This window comes from Panthera pardus, unplaced genomic scaffold, assembly GCF_024362965.1.
Source record: "Panthera pardus isolate Hobbes unplaced genomic scaffold, ASM2436296v1 HiC_scaffold_16, whole genome shotgun sequence".
Lineage (NCBI taxonomy): Eukaryota > Metazoa > Chordata > Mammalia > Carnivora > Felidae > Panthera > Panthera pardus.
This window is the reverse complement of record NW_026526721.1, coordinates 139,260,660-139,280,968: the sequence shown is the minus strand read 5'-3', so window position 1 is coordinate 139,280,968 and position 20,309 is coordinate 139,260,660. Positions and strand designations below refer to the sequence as shown.

The 20,309-nt window shown below is 40.7% G+C and overlaps 2 protein-coding genes across 6 annotated transcripts in view; one reads left to right on the top strand and one right to left on the bottom strand.

The window, feature by feature from the left end:
* Positions 1 to 3,026: 3,026 nt before the first annotated feature.
* On the bottom strand, positions 3,027 to 6,039 carry RPL15 (ribosomal protein L15). Its single transcript, XM_019422938.2, has 4 exons — positions 5,926 to 6,039; positions 5,062 to 5,250; positions 4,448 to 4,584; positions 3,027 to 3,637 (listed from the first exon to the last, which is right to left on the bottom strand). The coding sequence occupies exons 2-4, from the start codon at positions 5,231 to 5,233 to the stop codon at positions 3,332 to 3,334; spliced, it is 615 nt and encodes a 204-aa protein (XP_019278483.1). The 5' UTR covers positions 5,234 to 5,250; positions 5,926 to 6,039; the 3' UTR covers positions 3,027 to 3,331.
* Positions 6,040 to 6,108: 69 nt separating this feature from the next.
* Positions 6,109 to 20,309, top strand: part of NKIRAS1 (NFKB inhibitor interacting Ras like 1) — a 47,278-nt gene continuing 33,077 nt past the window's right edge. For 2 of the 5 annotated variants that reach the window (XM_019422947.2, XM_019422946.2), the window contains exons 1-2: positions 6,111 to 6,313; positions 13,427 to 13,537. In XM_019422947.2, coding sequence (XP_019278492.1) covers positions 13,444 to 13,537 — 94 coding nt within the window. In that variant the 5' untranslated portion in view covers positions 6,111 to 6,313; positions 13,427 to 13,443. Of the gene's footprint in view, positions 6,314 to 13,145; positions 13,246 to 13,426; positions 13,538 to 20,309 lie in introns of all 5 variants that reach the window. The other 3 variants (XM_019422943.2, XM_053903856.1, XM_019422941.2) reach the window with 3 other exon arrangements.

The window sequence follows — 20,309 nt, the reverse complement described above, 5'->3', positions numbered from 1 at the left end:
AAGCTAGGCTGCCATACGAATGAATACAACTAAGGGGTGCCTGGGTGGCTCAGTCAGTTGAGCGCATCTGATTCTTGATTTTGGCTCACGTCATGCTCTTAATTTAGTGAGTTTGAACCTGACGTTGGGCTCTACGCGGACAGCATGGAGCCTGCTTGAGATTCTCCCTCTCTCTCAGCTCCTCCCCTGCTCACACCCTTTCTCAAAAATAAGTAATAAATAAAAAACTTAAAAAAAAAAAAAAAAAAGAACACAACTAACAGCTTAAAACAAAGTTTTCTCACTTGCCTAGTCTGATAAGGGTTGAATAGCTTTCTTCCATCTTGTAGCTATGCTCTTTGGATCACTGGTCTCCTCTGGCATAGCAACCCTTGACTGCCTTGGAGGAAGTAATATGTCACTTGTGTTCCCATTATGCTGGCAAGAATAAGCTGTTAGGCTCCTACCTAAATGTATAAAGGATCAGGAAAACACAACCTAGGTGTGTGTCCAGGGGAAAATAAAAAAGGCTATGGTGTTGCCTCTGCCACACTCAGAAGTTCAAAAATGAAGCTAGATAATACTATTTTGCCTATCAGAGCAGAATCTCTGCGAATTCCACTTATAGGAATTTATCCTATAGATGAACTAAGATATATGCAAACATTTTTTTGTAAAAGGGGTGGATTGGAAATCTTGAATGTTCATCAGAAGGGGTTGCATCAAATTATGATGTATCCATACAATGGAATACCATGCAGTCATAAAAAAGTATAAGGAAGCTCTTCATGAAGTGATATAGACTAGGCTCTGTGATACACAACTAAATGAAAAAAATCCCCAATATGTAGAACATTTTAATATTTGGATAAAAAAAAATACGTATTGCTTGCACACATATGAAAGAATCTCCTGATAAAACAAACCAACCAACAAAACTGATCACATTGCCTCCAGAAGGGGAACTGAGGGGGGATATTTTTACTGCAGACCCTATTGTAACGTTTTGAATTTTTAGTCATGTCAATATATTACCTATTCAAAATTTTAAGTTTATTGGGAGGGTATGAATTCAGACTGCCACTGTGTGACCTTGACAAGTTGCTTCAGCTTTCAGTCTCGGTGTGTCCATTAGCAAAAGGGAGTTATTAGTGCCTGCACTTGCAGGGTTGAGAAACCAATTGCTCTATTTCTAAAGGAAATTATAATTGATTTGGGTATGTTTTAATCACACTGATCTAGAAATATTAAAGCCAACAGGAACAGCTTGTTGGTCAGGGAAAGCCTCTAAGGTGACATTTAGTACCTGGGAGTTTTCTCATCATAAAGGCTTTAGGAGAGTGCTTGGCTTCTCTAAAGAACACGGAAGCTACAATACCAAAGGAAGACAGCAGTTGCACAGCAGTCCAGTGGTGAGAAGAGTAGGAAGATCATGGAAACTTTCTATAAGGACTTCAGCTTCCAGCACTGGAATGACACTTAACAAGATCCCTCTAGGTACAGTATGGAAAGAAAACTGTAGCATAGCAAAATAGAAGCCAGCCCGTTTTAGAGATTGTCACACCAATATTTAGCTTGAACCCTCCCTCTCCTTCCCAAATTAGCATCCAGAGTTTAAAAAACATTTTTAAAAATGTTCTTCTAATTCATGCAAGGACCAAAGAACCAAGAGAAAAAAATTCTCAAGACTAAATACTATACATTTTATTTCCTCTCAAATTGACGGTTTCTGCCATTACAATTTTTGGTAGATTACGGTACTTGGTTTCCTTTTAAGTGTATTATTAGGTGACAAAAGATAACAGGTCCATTTGTTAGTTTAATAAACATTTATTCCTTTAGTCGAACCACCTCTACACATAAAGTTAGGTATGGTTTAGGATCTCTTTCTGAGTGAAAAAAATTCAGATCTCAAGGGGTTTTAAGCCTGTTTTCTGGAAATCACCTCAGCCTTAAACCCTTGAGAAAAAATAAAAACTGGTTCGAAGACAACCAGCAATTAGATTTTGAAATCATACTAGATTAAATCAGCAAACTTAGAACTGGGGCAATTCCTCTTTATTTGCTACACACTCAAGCTCACCCTGGGAAACAAACTTCATCTACTGGAAGACAAGAATGTGGTATGCTTAACATCAAGCTGGGCATAAATGATGGCTTAGCGAGTTTATGGAATGACAAGGATTTTGAGGGGTTAGAGCAAAGATGAGAAGTGACTGTGGACAACACATTAAGGATGAGATTGTAAACTATAAACTTGTACTGACACCAACTACAGGACTTTTCTCAGTAGCCTGTGGGAGTGGGTAAGGTGGGTTAACCCAAGAGAACATACTTTGCTAATGGGTTCAAAATGGTCACGAACACCAATTAACACCATTTAAATGATAAAGCATTTAAAACTGATCTAAGCCAACTTTTTTACCCTCACACTTAAAAAGGTTATGATGGCCACCAGTTTCCCAATCCTAGCATTAGATGGGTTACTAGCTTACAAATCTCAAGGTAAAGTCTTCTCATTTACCCAATGCTCAATTTCCATCAGTTTTAATGTAATTCAGCGTAAATACCATTACTGACTGCTTTGTAGGAAATTCAGTATTCTACAGATCCCATGGAGTCATGGAATAGAACCAGGAGCCTCCACCTTTTATGTGATACTCACTCAATGGTACTGTGTAGACCAAGGCAATTTTGCTTTGGTTAAGCAGGATTTATTTTCATTTCTAAGAGAATCCTCTTGCAACAGGTTTATTCAGTTCACCTAAAAATGGTGGCATTTTTAACTATTCTTTCAGAAGCAGCAGTTACGTGAATCGGATATTGGACTCAACCTAAAAATGTGGTTCCCAGTTAACATTTTTCTGCATATCATCACGATAAAAGATTAGGATATTCTTCACGTTTCCAAGCAAAATCCAATTTAAAAAGCTTGTTCTTACCAACCCCCTAAGAACAAACATTTGAGAGTAAACCAGCAGAGCATAACATCACCCCAATGAAGCTGTAGGTTTCATTACATGCACCAACAAATCTACATGGCTAGCTTCTGCATTCCACTTTTACAGAATTTATTTTACACCTATTATACCAAACAGCATTTAAACACTGACATATAAACTCCCTAATAAGATAAAGCAAAAGACACAAGTGTTTATCTTATTAGAAACAAGATACACCATCACTTATAGTCTTCAAACATTATTGCACTTTAACTTTCATAATTTGACAATGCATTCATGGAACAATCTGCAGACAACTAATTTTAACAGACAAATTAAAGAACACTTTTAAGCAGACATGACTGTCCTAAATTGTTTATTAGGTAAGAATTTTACAAACATTACTTGTATTAACGGTAACGGTGGAGCTGGAGAGTATTGCGTCTTCTCCAAGCCGCACGGCGAGAACCACCAATAGTGTGGTGGAACTTGTGACCCTTTCCGAGGCCACGGCTCTTGCGGCCTGCAGATGTCAGCCCTCGCATCTCCCTGTGCTTGTGGACTGGTTTGGTGATCCACTGGGTGTCGGGGTTTCTTCTGATAGCTTTATGGAATGGATCAATAAGGATAACCTCAAAGAATTTGTATGTGGAATCTTCGCCAACCCAGTAAGAATTCAAGACTCTCAGAGCCCCACAGTGGCGTCCAGCTCGCTCCTAGAATAGGAAAAAAAGACCCAAGGTCAGCCTTCCATTTCCCATAGTAGGAAATTAGGAAGAAGTCTCTTTAATTTACACACTAGACAAAGGCATAGGCCGTTCGCTTAAGCAGTCAAGTATTTTACTAAGCATCTCCCCAGAGGCTAGGACCCAAAGTATAAGGAAGACTTACTAAAATAACCCATGTAAACATTCTTAAGATTTGAAACTGTTGTCTATTATCCCCCTCTCCGATACATGGCCAACAAAATTTAGGAACCTTATCTTTTCCTAACAAAACTGAGGGATCAGCAAACCTTTCATGTGAAACTTAATATTTAGCCTATTATTTTAGGCTTCGCAGGCCACAATGGTCTCTTGAGTGTAGGTCGTTTTTGCCTTTTCTTTTAAAAACAGAAATAAAACATTTTTAGCTTACAGAGGGCAACAAGGCCCTTGTTAGGTCAACCTCTGGGACAGAGTACAGCTTCATTTACTAACCGAGAAAGACAACTTATGACCGGAACATAGAAAATTAGCCATATCAATAAATGCACAGCTTATACACATCTGGGAAATGTGCTCTTTAAGACAAAAGTTTACCGCCCTTCAAAAGCTCAGGTTCCAAGGTTCACGCTAATCATAAAACACTTTCCATTATACACAAAGACAGGTTAGTAACAAAGACTCTTGGGACAGCAACAGTTTACCAAGACTGAAGTAAAAATCACAAACCGCGTTTTAAACACAGCGGGGCTCAAGTTATCAATCAGAGTCCTTCACTATCTCCAGGTGATCGATACAACTGCTACTGAAAGATCCACTTACCTCTGCAACAGACTGGAGGCTTCGGGCAAACTTCAGCTGGTTGACACCGTGATGGACAGGCTTGCCATAGGTAGCACCCTTAGGAACTGGGCGTTTGCGGCCACCACGTCGCACACGAATCCGATATATGACATAACCTGTAAAAACAAATTTACAGTGGCCTTGTAAAAGACGTAAGAATGGAAGACTCCATGACTTGCCACTAAATGCTGCAACATCAAATATACTTCAGATCATAAGCCGCGTATGTATCCGATGAAAGTAAAACAAATACCCATCTAAGACTTATTCTAAAAATGAACACATTCCAGGGTTTTTCAAAGTACTCTACGTTGATCACACAGGGAGATTAACTTCTCATTCCCACTTTATGCTGTTGTTTTGCTTCAGTCCAGACTCCTACAGATTTGTAATCTAAGACACTCTCGCTACTTTAGACGACTCTGTCCAAGGGTTTACCCCTCAGCAACTTCCGGGCTTTTTGCTAAGCCGAAGGCAGTTACCAACAAAGCCTTAAGTGATGGAAGGCACTGGGGCATATACCTCTAACTACCGGTTTCTAGAATTTCCCCAAGAACAAACTTTATTTAAGCATCCACGCAGAGTCCGCTCACCTTGCTTGGCCTTGTAACCCAGTCTGCGCGCTTTATCGGGCCGGGTTGGGCGGGGGGCCCTGTGGAGCGCAGAAAGCTGGCGATACTGCCAGCAGCGCACCCTGAGAAGAAAGCGCATTACGTCGGACTGCTTCTTCCTCCATAGCTCCTGGATGTACTTGTAAGCGCCCATCTTGGCTTACCTTGGAACTAAAAAACATCATGCATTTAAAATACGGCAAGATTGCGTCCATCTTAGTTCCCCACCGGCCAGAAGGAAACCACGGAGGCTGAAAATGGCTATGCAAGAAATGCAAAGGCTAGCCAGCCCAACCCCCACTTCCGCGCTCAGGGCAAGCAGCGCTGTCACCTCTGCGACCCCAGCACGGAGCAGCGCAGAGAGGTAATCGGTACATTTTTGTTGGACACATGAATGGCATTAGACTTGGGCATTGATGGGGGCTGGGGGCTGCGGCAGGCGGCGTCCCCGAGGGCTTGGCCTGCAAAGAGAGCTCGCAGACACGACAGGGAAAAGTGCTACAGCCGCTGCCTCCAAGGTTAGCTCTTGAGGAAAAAGCCCTTACTCCACCCAACCCGCAGGCCTCGCTTTAAGGCTCTCTAGGCCCGGCCTCCCATCCCTCAGCCCCATGCTTCCTTTCCCTTCACGCTCCAGGCCCCGCTCGAATTCGCGCCGCCATCACATCATCGCCCCAGCCCATTCCGGGGGCCGCCTCTCCACGCCCGCGCAGCCCCGCATCCTGATCGAACTCGCGCCACACAGAAGACAGGAGGAGCTCCGAGGACGCAGGGTCCCCGAGTCTGGATGGCCGAGTCGAAGGGAGATCAGCGGCGGATGAAACAGCGAATACCACCAACACAGCCTACCTGATGGCTGCCGCCAGACGGAAAGGAAAGAGCCTTTCTCCCACAGTCCTTTTTGGGCTCCTCCCCCACATCGGCGAGCCTCTTTCCGGCGAAAAGCCGTGGCCTTATGGGACATGTAGTTCCGGCAGCGAGCCTAGTGGGCGGAGTTCGGTCGGGATTGGGCGCAGCCTCCCCTATTGTCCCGCCCCCTGTGCCTCAGGGTTTGAGTTTGAGAGGCAGGGGCAGCTCAAAGGGCGAGAGTGGGTGGCTGGGCCTCTGCCGGCGAGCTTCCGTGACCGTGCTGCAGCCGGGAGGAGGCAAGTTGGGGGCGGGGCTCTGGTGGCCGAAGCCAGTGGAGGAGCCGCGCTGTCCGAGCGCCGCTGCTTTTGGAGTCTGCGGAGGTGTACAGGTCTGTGCCTTGAGGTCCGAGCGACCGCCTCACGCACCGTAGCCTTTCCACTTGAGATCCGGGGCGAGTTCCCCAGTGCGGCGCTGTCCGTGCCCTTTTTCCCTCTAGCCTGAGTCCCGAGGCTGTGTGACAGACCCTCGCGGCGCTGCCCGAGGCTCTGTGGCAGACCCCCACGACGCTGCCCCAGCCACCAAATAAGACGTTCGGGGTGTCAGGGCTTCGCGGGTGGGGGCGCGCGTCTCGCCTTCCGGCCTCAGCCTCCGCAGGCCCCGGTTCGGAGGGATTTTGCCCTAAAGACGGTGGGAGGGTGGGGAACTGGGGGGCTAGGGAGGGGAGCACGGACGGCTGGGCGCCTTTCCATGACCGTGCCTTTCCTCTGTACCGACTTTCTCCCGGATTTGCTACGTCAGAATCATAGTTTTTATAGAAAGGCAAAATATTTATTTGCCAAGACCTGCTTGGCAGGTGCGAGCGTTTCGGGAAGAAATGCCGAGAAAAATGCATTTTGCTGCGTTCTTTGTTGAAAAATTGTTTACCAGTTTTTTGCGTCTCCAGAATATTTTCATTTTTGATGCAGTCACGTAGTTTACCTTTTAATATCTGTTTGGGTTATTTCCCCCCCTTATTACCTTTTTGTTTGTTTATTAATCGTAGCTTTACCATTCCAAGAATCCTCACATGGGTCATTGATTCAGTCAGCAAATATTGATGAAGTGGTTAATACGTGCCAGGTAGTGTCCCAGCTTCTGGGGATGCAGCAGTAGTCAACGTGAAAATTCTAGCTTTCTTGGAAATGGGCAGTAAACGTAAATCAGATATGTATTATATTCGGTGCTAAGTACTAAAGAAACATTTAAGGGAGGGAAGGGATAGGAAGTGTGGGCGTCAAAATTTTTGGAAGGAATATTCAGGACAAGTCTTCCTGAGAAATAACATTTGGGAAAAAAGACCTGAAGGATGTAAGCCTTAGAGATGTGGGGACTGATTTTAGTCAAAAGGAAAAGTGCCGGAGGCTAGAGCATGCCTGGATTCATACAAAAACAGCAATCTGCCACAAGGGAAACTAGCCTATGATATGAGGTGAAGGTTCTTAGGAGGACTTTGGGTTTTCACACTGTCTGAATTCAAAAACTATTGGAAGATTTTAAGTTTATTCATCTCTACACCCAATATGGGGCTGGAACTCAGGAGCTGAAGATGAAGAGTCACATGTTCTTTTGAGCCAGCCGGGCACCCAAAAACTATTGGAAGATTTCAAGCAGACGGGTGACTTCTTGTGATTTACATTTTTTAAAGGATTATTTGGATTGCAGCTCTGAGGCCAAAAGAGGGGGAAAAGTTGAAGCAGAGAGACTAGGAGGTTGTATTAGTTTCCTTGTGCTAATTACAGAAAATATACTGGCTAAGACAACACAAATTTGTTCTCTTACACAGGTCAGATGTCTCCCTAGGCTAAAATCAGATGGCTGCGTTCCTTTTATGTATTTTTTTAAGTTCATTTATTTATTTTGAAAGGGTGTGGACGAACGGGGGAGGGTCAGAGAGTGAGGACAAAAGAGAATCCCAGGCAGGCTCCACACTGTTGGCACAGAGCCAATGCAGGGGCTCAGTCGCCCCTGGGCTCTGTCTCACAACCCCTTGAGATTATGACCTGAGCTGAGATCAAGAGTCAGGGATTAAGGGACTGAGCCACCCAGGTGCCCTGCTGTGTTCCTTTTAGAGAAACTAGGGGAGAATCCGTTTGCCCAAGTTTTCCAGTTTTTAGAGGCCACCTGCATCCTTTGGCTCCTGACCCCTTCATTTTCAAAGCCAGCAGGATAGAATCTTCATATCTTTTTTTTTTTTAATTTTTTTTAACGTTTTATTTATTTTTGAGACAGGGAGAGACAGAGCATGAACAGGGGAGGGTCAGAGAGAGGGAGACACAGAACCTGAAACAGGCTCCAGGCTCTGAGCTGTCAGCACAGAGCCCGACACGGGGCTGGAACTCACGGACCGCAAGATCATGACCTGAGCCGAAGTCGGCCGCTTAACCGACTGAGCCACCCAGGCGCCCCTAGAATCTTCATATCTTTGTTTCTCTCTGACAAACTTCTCTCCCTGTTAAAAGACACATGTGATTATACTGGGTCCACCTAGATAATCCAGGATAATCTCCCATTTTGAGGTTCTTAATTTAATCACAGCCACAAAGTACCTTCTACTGTGTAAAATAAAATACTCGCAGGTGTTGGGGATTATGACATAGGCATCATTGAGAGACCAGGTGAGGGAAGATAGTGCCTCTGACCACTGATGAGTGGTGGAGGTGGTAAGTAGTCCAGCGCTGGATGTGTTTCAAAGGTAGAGGATTTACTGATGGAGCAGATGTGGGGTGTGAGAAAAATGAGTCAAGAATGACTGATTATAAGGGCCTGGGTGGCTCATTAGTTAAGCATCTGACCTTGGCTCAGGTCGTGATCTCACGGTTGCTGGGTTTGAGCCCAGCTTTAGGCTCTCTGCTGAGAGTGAGGAGCCGGCTTGGGATTCTCTTTTTCTCTCTCTTCCCCCCCCCCCCCCCCAATCTCTCTGCCCCTTAATGACATGTACTTTCTCTCTCTCTCTCTCTCTCTCAAAATAAATAAACTAAAAAAAAAAGAATGACTGATTATAAAAAAATTTTAATTAAAAAATAAAAAAGGGCTCAGTCTGTAGAGCATGTGACCCTTGATCTCCTGGTCATGAATTTGAGCGCCATGTTAGACTACAAAGTTGGTTGAATTATTTGGAAAGAAGTTCTGGCAATGCGAATAATCGCTAATTTCTTAATTAGCTTTTGCAGTTTTGTTTCTTAATTTGTTTCCTAGCAGTTTTGCAAGATTTGGACTGGTATTTTCCAATGATTTTGAGATTCCTGAGGGCAGGTATCATTTCTGGTTTTGCCCCCTACTTTGTCCCTCATGCCTGGCATTTTGGTAAGACTTCAGTAAATATTTACTGAATGAATAAAAGAATGGAAGGCTGGAATCTGCTTATTATATTTTATTTGCAATATTGTTTACAAAACTTTAATGTATGTTTATGTGAAATGCTTTCATATGTGGGTAAGTAAAAGTGTTGCACACAGTACATGATGTTTGCATAGATAAATAAATAAATACACAGTGTAGATGCTTTCCCTACATGAAGCTTCATAATATGATCTATAACATCTATGATCTTGTTTCAGTATTAATATTATTTTGGTAGCATGAAAAAACTTGTGTTTTACTTACAAAAGTAGAATGATTTCCCTAGAAAAACGCAAGTACTGACAGTTTGGGGCAGTGGTTTCTGACAGCTCTTTAAAGGGAATATTGACCAAGCTCAGTGTTTTACACAGGAATGGATCAGGTCATGTTTTTATTCTCTAGCAACATTATTGATTAGCCTGGAAAGCAAAGCAATATGTAGTTAAGACTGCATTGAATTTTCCCTGTTAAGCATGTTCTCTCCAGTCATTTGTATCAGATGAAGATGAATAGGTCACAGACTGAATTTTATTGTCCAGCAGTTACTTAGGGTGTGGACTGTACCAAGTAGTTCTAACTAGTGCTTTTGTACTAATCTCAGTATTAATTATCTCAGATGCAGTTTCTGGGTAAGCAATTTCTGCTGTCATAGCTTCAGAGTGTTGAAAGGAACCTTAATGGTCATCCATCTACTCTGGAGCCTTTCAAACACTTGAAACCTATATTTACAAAGGAGGCTTGGCCACCCCCAGGATCTATTCATGTGATTTACTGCCCATTCAGGGTACTGCAGATGACCTCCTTTTTGTGTTGGAAGGAAATGGTGCATATTTATTATGTTTGGGAATTGTGATACATTATAATACTTAAAGAACTAAGCTGCTAGTAGTTTTTCATTTGTAAATCTGAGTATATAAAAGTGTGAGAACCACTTCCATACATGTAATGTAAGTCCCCACCATCATGATCATATATAGAAAATCGTTTTTGTGTGAATGTTTAATGTTATTTGTTCAAAGCCTTACATTAAATACGAATGTTATTTTGTTTTATAAATTCATACTTGATGGTAGCAGGTCACTTGAAGAACTTAGAATGTTTCAGCTATGCTTTGATTAATGACATCTATTCTTTCATCTTTGTTTTGTTTTTCATGGTATGATATATTTAACATGGTTTACTCTGTTTTATCTTGTTTCCTTCCTTGTAAAATATCTTAAAATCCATACCTAGTGTTTGAGTAACCTCTATTCAGTTATTTGTACTGTTTGCCCTTGATGGAGATTCTCTGATATACCTAAACAACTTCCCCAGTTTATTTACACACACACACACACACACACACACACACACACACACACACACACACAGAGAGAGAAATTCAAACTAATGGGTATTTTTAACACACTTCATCCATTAATCCTAATATCAATGAGTGATGAAAGTACAATTGTAGTATGCCACTTTTAAAGCAGATATATTGGGGCACCTGGGTGGCTCAGTCACTTAAGTGTCTGAATTTGGCTCACATCATGATCTCCTGGTTCTTGAGTTTGAGCACCTCGTGGGGCTCTGTGCTGACAGCTCAGAGTCTGGAGCCTGCTTCAGATTCTGTGTCTCCCTCTCTCTTTCTGCCCCTCCCCCGCTAATGCTCTTTTTCTCTCTCAAAAATAAACATTAAAAAAAATTAAAGCAGATATATTAAAACCACTTCCAAAGACTGATATATTTAATTTCTGAATTTCTCAGGATTCTGTTGGTTTCAGCATTTTCCCAGTTTGATACAGTCCCCAGAACTTGGGTTAGCCTCCATTTTACGGAGTGTGTGTGTTGTGGGGGGGATGGGTGTGGAGGTCTGTTGCTATTAATTTTTTTTTCCTTTTAACTGCCTGGTTCACTTAACTACAGTATGTACCTGCCCTTTTAAACAACTTGTATTTGTTTGAAGATTGATATAATGTGTGGTAAAGGGACATTTTCATATTGAACAGGAAGAGGAGAGAAGGTAAGTATTGGTATTTAGAAATTCTGCTGGGACTGAGACATTTTTAGAGGAAGAGAAATAATAATAGAAAAATTAGAATTTAGATTCCAACAGCAACCTTTTCTGACAACAGAATTGTTGTAGAGATACTGCCATCATTTTTCTTATCCTCTGTCAGATTTATTTTTTATCCTTTTGGTGACATGTGGTCAAGTGGCAACTCCCTTTAAATTTTCACTATTATCACTAAAAACCTTTTTTAAAAAACGTTAAAGATTCAGTGGCATCATAACTTAGAGGAGACCACAATATACAGAAAGTGTAGAATCCTATGATAAATGAGATGATATTAGATTAATCATAAATTTAGAGGTATGTGTAAAAAATGTTTTACAATAGGCCATAGTTGCTGACATAGGAGATACCTACTGTAGATGATCTATATTACACAAAGCTCTCCAATTACAAATAAAGGCTGAGAATTTTTCTATTGCAGTTTTGTTGAAAATATATTTATAAAAAAGAGGGGCGTCTGGCTGACTACCTTGGTAGAGCATGCAGTTCTTGATCTTGGGCTGTTAAATTCAAGCCCCGCGTCAGACTCTGCACTGACAGCACGGAGTCTGCTTGGGATTCTCTGTGTCCTTCTCTCTTTGTCCCTCCCCCTCTCATCTCCCCCCTTCCCCAGTAAATAAACATTAAAAAAAAAAAAGTCCCTTAAGAGACATAGTTCTTGTGGAAACAAGTGATAAATATTCTTGGGAAGATTTGGAAAGATCCCAAGCATGCCACCTAGGAAATAACGGTTGCATTGCATAAGTGATGATTATTTCTCTACCAGTAAAATGTAATGGACTGCTCTGGAAATGAGTGCTGTGTTATTACAGTGCTATAATAATCGTAGCATTAAAATTGTTCCTGTCAGCAGATTAGTGTCGTGGCTGATTTGGGTCATAAAGTATTATAGACTTGAGAAAATAGAGAAGAGTTATAGGAAGTTCATTTGTTGCTTAATATTTGTTGCTTAATATTGTGTTGGTAAAACACAACAACAACACACACACACACACACGATAGTGATGCACAACACACATGCACACGCAGAAAGTTACCTGGCAACCCTTTGAATGCTCACCTGTACTTTCTTGGCGTAGTTGTTTCTGCCTTGAAGGAGTCGTGGCATCCCTTTTAGTCTGAGTTACTGCATGTTCTGTACTTCTTAACAAGAGAATTGGGGGAAATAAGGTGGTGGAGATGGCAGAAGGCAGTGTGGAAATTTTAATTCCTTTCTCAAGTTACTCTGTTGTATTCAGTGAACTTTTTTTTTCCCTTTCTGCCCTGGCTTCTGATGCCTTGACTTCTGGGAAATCAAAGCTTTGAGGAGAATGAAGAAAATATTACCTGGTCTTGCTGTTCCTTGGATATGTTAAGAAGCTAGGAGAAAGGAGTTTTCATTTTCTTTCTGGTTTAAAGTGCCCGAGCAATTTTTCGGCACATTAAGTCACACATTAAGAAGTGTGACTCAAAAAGTAGTATGACCAAGTGGCTACCAGAATCCAGTTTCTCACTCTCTTCATAAAAATTGATGAACTTAATAGCATTAATGTTTCTCTAAAAAATTAGGATCATTCTCTATCCAAATTTTTGTCTTCATGTCTCCTTAAAGTTTTGCTTAAATGTTGATTTTTCCAGGTAAATCTTGATGAGCAGGAAGTATCTTTCAAGAACTGGTTTCATCTAGGATTTGACTCAGATTCCTGTAGACATAATCAATGTTGAAGTATTCTTTGTATAAAATGTGGGTTTTTAAAAAAATAAACATGTATTTATATCTATATGTATTCTTGTGTTTATCTAGATTAGCTCTGCAAAAATATTTAAGAAACTGGTAACTGATTGTTCTAAAGGAGCAAATGGCAGACTAGGAGTGGGGTTTGGAAGCATATGCTTTACTGTATGTATATATGTGTGTGTGTGTGTGTGTGTGTGTGTGTGTGTGTGTGTGTGTGTGTGTGTGTATTTATTTATTTATTTATTTTTGAAATTCCCCTCTCTGTATGTATGACTTATTTAAACATAGAAAGAAAAAGGTTGATTTGAACAGTATACAGTTTCACAGATCTTCTCTTCTCTTCACAGTGACATCTTGAGAGAAGATGGGAAAGGGCTGCAAGGTTGTGGTTTGTGGCTTGTTATCTGTGGGGAAAACAGCAATTTTGGAGCAGCTCCTTTATGGGAATCATACTATTGGTAAGACTTTTTTTGTCTGGTTTCTCTGTAGGTTCTTGGAACTGCTCGGTGTCTTTTGTTGGTCATGCTAACCTAAAGGTGCATGATGGTACACGAAAGTGAGGTGTAATCCAGAAGGACGTAAAAGGGTAGTAGAAGTCAACAGAGATTGAAAGCCAGGGGAATGGGGGGAAATAGGGGAGAGAAAAAAAATCTTAGTTATTGAAATTCAAGAGTATTTGCTGTAAGTTACAACAGGTAAGAAAACAAATGTGTGTGTGTGTAACCTTTTATATATGTGGTTTCCTGTGTATTTACGTAATGAATAGTTGTCTCAGAGTCATAGAATCACTGACTTGAGAATAGACTGAATGATCTCTCATTCAGGTTTCAAACATGACTTCCCAGTACTGTTGTGTAAGTTGTAAAAATGGGAGAAATAGCTGTTTGCTGTAATATGACCTAATTTTGTGAATTGGGTTATGTCATTCATTTATGCATTCATTGAGTTAAATGATTACTAAATACGGCTGTGATGAGGCTTTGTGAGGGTACAGAGGTGAAAAGGATAGTATCCCTGGCTTTTTTTATTTCATTTTTTATTTTAATTAAAAAACCTTTTTTTTAATTTAGACAGCAAGCACATGCAAACAGGGGAGGGGGGGGAGAGAGAGAGAGAAAGAAAGAGAATCTTAAACAGTCTCCACACTCAGAGCCTGTTGTGGGGCTCAATTCCACAACCCTGGGATCATGACCTGAGTTGAAATTGAGAGTTGGACACTCAACCAACTGAGCCCCCCAGGTGCCCCAGAGCACATTTCTATCGTACTTTTATTAACCATTTTGATGAGCTCTGCTTCTCTTCTACCTTCCCAAAATAATATTTAACAATTTTGGTTTTATTATGATGCTGGTGCCAGCAGTTCTGAAACCCTTTGGTTTCAGAATCTCTCCTGCCACAAATGCTGCACTATTGAGTCTTAATATTTTACCTCCTGATTCTAATTTATGCCTGTGCCAAAATAAATTATGTCTGGTGGAGAAAATTCCTTGACCCTCTTAAAACCCCAAACAGGGGGCATCTGGGTGACTCGGTTGAGCGTCCGACTTCGGCTCAGGTCATGATCTTACAGTTCGTGAGTTCCAGCCCCGCGTCAGGCTCTGTGCTGACAGCTCAGAGCCTGGAGCCTGTTTCAGATTCTCTGTCTCCCTCTCTCTCTGCCCCTCCCCTGTTCACACCCTGTCTCTGTCTCAAGAATAAATAAACATTAAAAAAAAAAAAAAAACCAAACAGGTTTTGTTTAGGTTTTATTGTTCAATATTTTTACTGTGTTAGAAATAAAACTGAGAAATTTTAAAATTTCTTAGATAATACATTTATTACATGCTAAGATAACATTTTTATGAAAAATTATATTTCAAAAATTTGGTGTGAGGATGAGCATTGATTTACATTTTTTTTTAAATTTTTTTTAACGTTTATTTTTGACACACAGAGAGAGCATGAACGGGGGGAGGGTCAGAGAGAGAGGGAGACACAGAAGCAGAAGCAAGCTCCAGGTTCTGAGCTGTCAGCACAGAGCCTGACGCGGGGCTCGAACTCACGGACCATGAGATCACGACCTAAGCTGAAGTCGGACGCTTAACCGACTGAGCCACCCAGGCGCCCCCGATTTACATTTTTTGAAAATCTAATGTCCAGCTTACTAGAAGGCAGCTGGATTATGTCTACTAGCTTTTGTATTTACTCAGTTGTGGTATGTTTTTTTTAGTTGAAATATATGAAGAAAACCTGGCCTCATACAGATAAATCATTTGAAGAGGTAGTATGTTAATAGCCTTTCCAGATTATCGTGGATATTCTTTTTTGGTATTTCACTAAAACTCAACACGTGGTGGTTACTCAAAGGTTATTGCGATGTGGAATCTGAAACCACATCAGTGAACTATCCCCACTCTTCATTAAAATCTCATTGATCTATCTTGGACTATGAATAGAATTAAAAAAATTTTTTTAATGTTTTTATTATTTTTGAGACAGAGAGCATGAGCGGGGGAGGGGCAGAGAGAGAGGGAGACACAGAATCCGAAGCAGGCTGCAGCAGCACAAGGCCTGCCGTGGGGGCTCACAGACTGTGAGATCATGACCTGAGCTGACGTCGGACAGTTAACCGACTGAGCCACCCAGGCACCCCAATGAATGGGATTTTTACCCAACAGTGGTTTTTTAACATCATAAATGGGCCATTTGAAAAATGCTGGCTGACTGAGATAAGCGGATCTTCCAGGTAACATTTATTAATATCATCACCAGTCTTATCAGTACTGGGAAGCTACTGAGTTCATGGGGATAGATACAGTTCTTATTTTGACTTTCTTGAAAGCTCATATTTCATCATTGACAACAAATAGTGTCAGTTATTTTCCTTGAAAACCATAGGCTCCCTTAATTCATTTTTTTAATTATTAAAAAAATGTTTATTTTTGGGGGCAGGGGTAGAGACAGAGAGAGAGAGAGAGAGAGAGAGAGAGAGAGAGAGAGAGAGAGAATCCCAAGCAGGCTCCATCCTGTCAGTGCAGAGCCTGACTTGGGGCTTGAACCCGAGCTGAAATCAAGAGTCAGTCACTCAACCTGAGCCACCCAGGTGCCCCTTCCTTAATTCATTTTTGAGAAAATGTCTATTAAATACCCCCAAATAACATAGTTTTCCTGTCATTCCTTCTTCTTCTTCTTTCTTCTTCTTTCCTCTTATTCTTCTTGTTCTTCTTGTTCTTTTTTTATTTAAGAGAGAGAGCACACGAGCAGGGGAGAGGGGCAGAGAGAGAGAGCGAGAGAGCGCAAGAATCTTAAGCAGGCTCCACGCACAGAGCCTGATGCAGGGCTCAGTCCCAGGACCCTGGGATCATGACCTTAGCCAAAATCAAGAGTCAGTTGCTTAACTAACTGAGCCACCCTGGTGCCCCTGTCATTTCGTCTTTAAAAAAAAAAAAAAAAAAAAGGTGGCTACTTCAGTTTGCAGCTCAAACCCAAGAGCTTTTCCTCCAGACAATTACCACAATTCATTATGCAGAAATACTTTATGCACACTCCCATTAATCACATGGAATATTAAAAAATGTAAGTATGTATACTCAAGGATTGAGATTTAATAAAGTCAGTAATTTTTAATGCTTCATGAAGGGCATTCGTAAGTGAAATTGGCTTTTTTTTTCCAAAGTGCAAATGTGGTGAAAAATACAACTAATACAGTTGGTGCTCTTCCTTGATTTGTATTAAGGTGCCAGCAGTTTTATCTACCATTGCTTTTGCATCATCAGTGCAAATGTCAACACAGTGGAAAAGAAAAATGTCTTAGATCATTATGAAAATAGTTTTGCCCGTATGGATTCCCTGAAAGGAGACATCAAGTGATCTTTAGACCATAGTTCAAGAGCTGCTGGCACATGTAAATATTCTTAGCTGAGCAATGTTCTGTTCTATGATTGTTTCTTTTCTTTGTTTTTGTTATTCTGGAGGCTAATATTTGCTTTGTTATTTCTTTAGTTTTGTTTATACTTTTTGCTAATTCTTCTACATGTATACATGTTTCTCAGTTTTTACAAAGTCAGCTATACCAGATATTCTCTTTTTTTCCCCTTGGCCATATCCTTCCAGGAGCTAGTGATCCTCTTATCCAGGCCTATTACACAGCTATCACTGTGGAGCTTTTCTTTACCTTTCTTTCTTCCTGGGTTTGAGTTCCTGTTTCTTAGGTATCTTGTCATCTTCTTTGGGTTTATGCCGTTTTGGTGAAGCATATCTTTCAGGACTTTATATGGGTTTTAGAGGTTGTACAAAGGAATGGAGCATCGGGTCATGACAGCCCTTAAAATGCCCTCTATGCCTGGTACATGGTAGTAATCCTGGGGCTTCTGAATAATGATATTTACTGTTGTCCGTGTGATTTCCTGTACCTCTGTGTTAGGGTCTGTTTCCTAGATCTGATGTCTTCCTCTTTATGATTATGCGCTAATGTTGATGGAAAGCCTCTTCAAATAGTTGCCTGAGGAAACATACATGATACGTTTTTTTAGTCTTCATATGTTTGAAAATGCCTTTTACTCTCAAAATTATAATTTTGATGGATATAGAATTCCAAACTGAGAATAATTTCCATTCAGAATTTTGCAAGCATTGCTCCATTATCATCTTTCTTCTTTTATTATAAAATTCATCATACACATAGAACAATTCATAAAACATATGTATGGCTTAATAATTATAAAACAAATCTTTGTAATTTCCATGCAGGTCAAAAAGTAGAATATTGAGGCACTTCAGTAGCTGCCCATGTTTCTCTCTCCAGTCACAACTCAGCCCTTCCCTTGATTTTTGGTTAATCATTTCCTTATTTTCTTTATAGTTTTTCCATCTATATATGTATCACTAAACGATATAGTTTATTTTTGCCAGTTGTTTACTTTGTCAGTGGAATCATACTGTATACAATTCTTCAGTTTTTGTCTTCTTTTGCTCAGCATTATATTTGTAAGATACATCCGTACTGTTGTAGGTAGCTGTAGTTTAAACTTCATAAATTATGGTATTTTATTATATGAGTATCCGTAAATTTATCTCTTCTATTTTGGTGAACATTTTGATTAATTATAGTTTGGGGCTATTAGAAATAATGCTATTATAAACAGTCTGGTACACTTATCCCAGCTATTATATAGACAGTTCCTGGCTTATATATGTAGGAGTGAAATTGCTGGTTCATAGAGGATGTGTGTTTTCAATTTTACCAGATTCTCTTCTTGCTTCCAGTGTTGCTTTTGAGAAGCTGGGAGCCATTGTGATTCTTGACGCTTTGGATGTGGAAGCTTTTGTGGCCCTTTTTTTGTGTTGTGAAATTCACAGTAGTGTATCAAATTACCTTTCACCAATGGTACTGGGCACTCAGTGGGTACTTGCAACATGGAAATGGATGTTCTTAAGTTCTGAATTATTTTTGGAGGCTTTCCCTCCTCTATTTGTTCTCTTTTCTGGAACTCTCTTTTGGATGCTGGACCTTCCGGTTCTCTAACTTTTAAGTTTCTCTTCTGTCTTCCATCTCTCAATATTTTGTTTCACTTTTTGAATATTCCTCATCTTTATATTGCAGCCCTTCTGTTGAATTTGCACTTCTTAGAATCCTGTTCTTATTTCATGGATGCCCTGTCTTATCCCTTTTAGTAAATACTGGGTAGTGTTTTTGTTTTCTTTGCATAGTCTTTTCCCTCTAAGGTGTTCTGCTTGCTCTTTCTTTCTTTCTTTCTTTCTTTCTTTCTTTCTTTCTTTCTGTTTACTTTTGAGAAAGAGAAAGAAAACACTCAAAAGTTGGGGAGTGGCAGAGAGAGAGAGAGGGAAACACAGAATCTGAAGCAGGCTCTAGGTTCCCAGCTGTCAGCACAGAGCCCAACACAGGGCTTGAACCCACAAACCGAGATCATGACCTAAGCCACAGTCAGACACCCAACACCCAGGCACCCCTAGGGTGCTCTTTTCTGATTTTTGGTCTTTTTTTCCTGGAGTGTCTGGTAATTCTTGGTTATCTGCTCTTAATTAAGAATGGAGAACTAAAAAGCTAAATGAAAGCTCTAAGTGTGTGGATAGGGTTATGACTTGGAGCTTCACTATAAGGTGATCTGGGTGGCGCATTTGCTCGGGGAACCCTGGATATTAGTATATTTAGGTATTTTCCTTTTTTACTGGCCATATTCTTGTGCCTAAAGAATAAAGACCTGGCTGCCAATATTTTGGGAGTAAAGGGAGCATGTTACTCAACTGCCCCGTTTTCACTATAGAACTAATACCCTCTATCCTACAGTCCAGGCATACTCTGTTTTACCTTCTCCAGAGATTGGTCCCTTAGTCTTCTGCTGGTGTGGGGGGACGGGTAGTTGCTCAGTAGCATAGAGTGGGAGAGGAGATCGAGTGGATGGAGGAGTTATGGCTTCAGTTGATTTATAAAGTACAAAATATTAAAAGGCTTAAATTTGAAGGTGGAGGGTGGGGGAGGAGGACCAGCCTGACTTTTGGTGGATAAAACATCCACCATGACAAAAGTCTGGGTAAGTTTGCCGTTAAATTTTTTTATAATCAAAGCCTAATAAGTTTGTGTCTTAATAGAATAACCTTTAATTTCCCTAAGGTAGCTTAATTTATCACAGGATTGTACATATACTCTAAGCTATGAATAATTTTTCCTTTTTAAACTTTAAACACATTCCTTAATATAAAGAATTATAGTGGGATGCCTGGGTGGCTTAGGTAAGCGTCCGACTTCGGCTCAGGTCATGCTCTCAGTTTTTGAGTTCCAGCCCCGCATCAGGCTCTGCACTGGTGGTGTGGAACCTGCTTAGGATTCTGTGTCTCCCTCTCTCTCTCTCTTTGCCCCTTTCCCCTTGAGCTTTCTCTCTCTCCCAAAATAAATAAATAAACTAAGAAAAAAATAATGATAGTGATAAAAGTATTTGGTTTCTCCTGTTCCAATCCGTTTATCATTATTTGATAGTCCTTTCAATCTAATACTTGATGGATTTTTTAATACTTACAGACATTTTATGTAAGGAACCTTTAACAAATCACTCAACAGTATTTAGGTTGTTTAGGAAAACTATAGCAAGAGTTTTCAAAAACCTATACAAGCACACCTCATTTTGTGATGGCATGTTCTGCTGCTACCGTGTTGTTTACAAATTTAAGGTTTGTAGTGACCCTGAGCAAGTCCATCGGTGCCATTTTTTCCAACAGCATTTGCTCGCTTTGTGT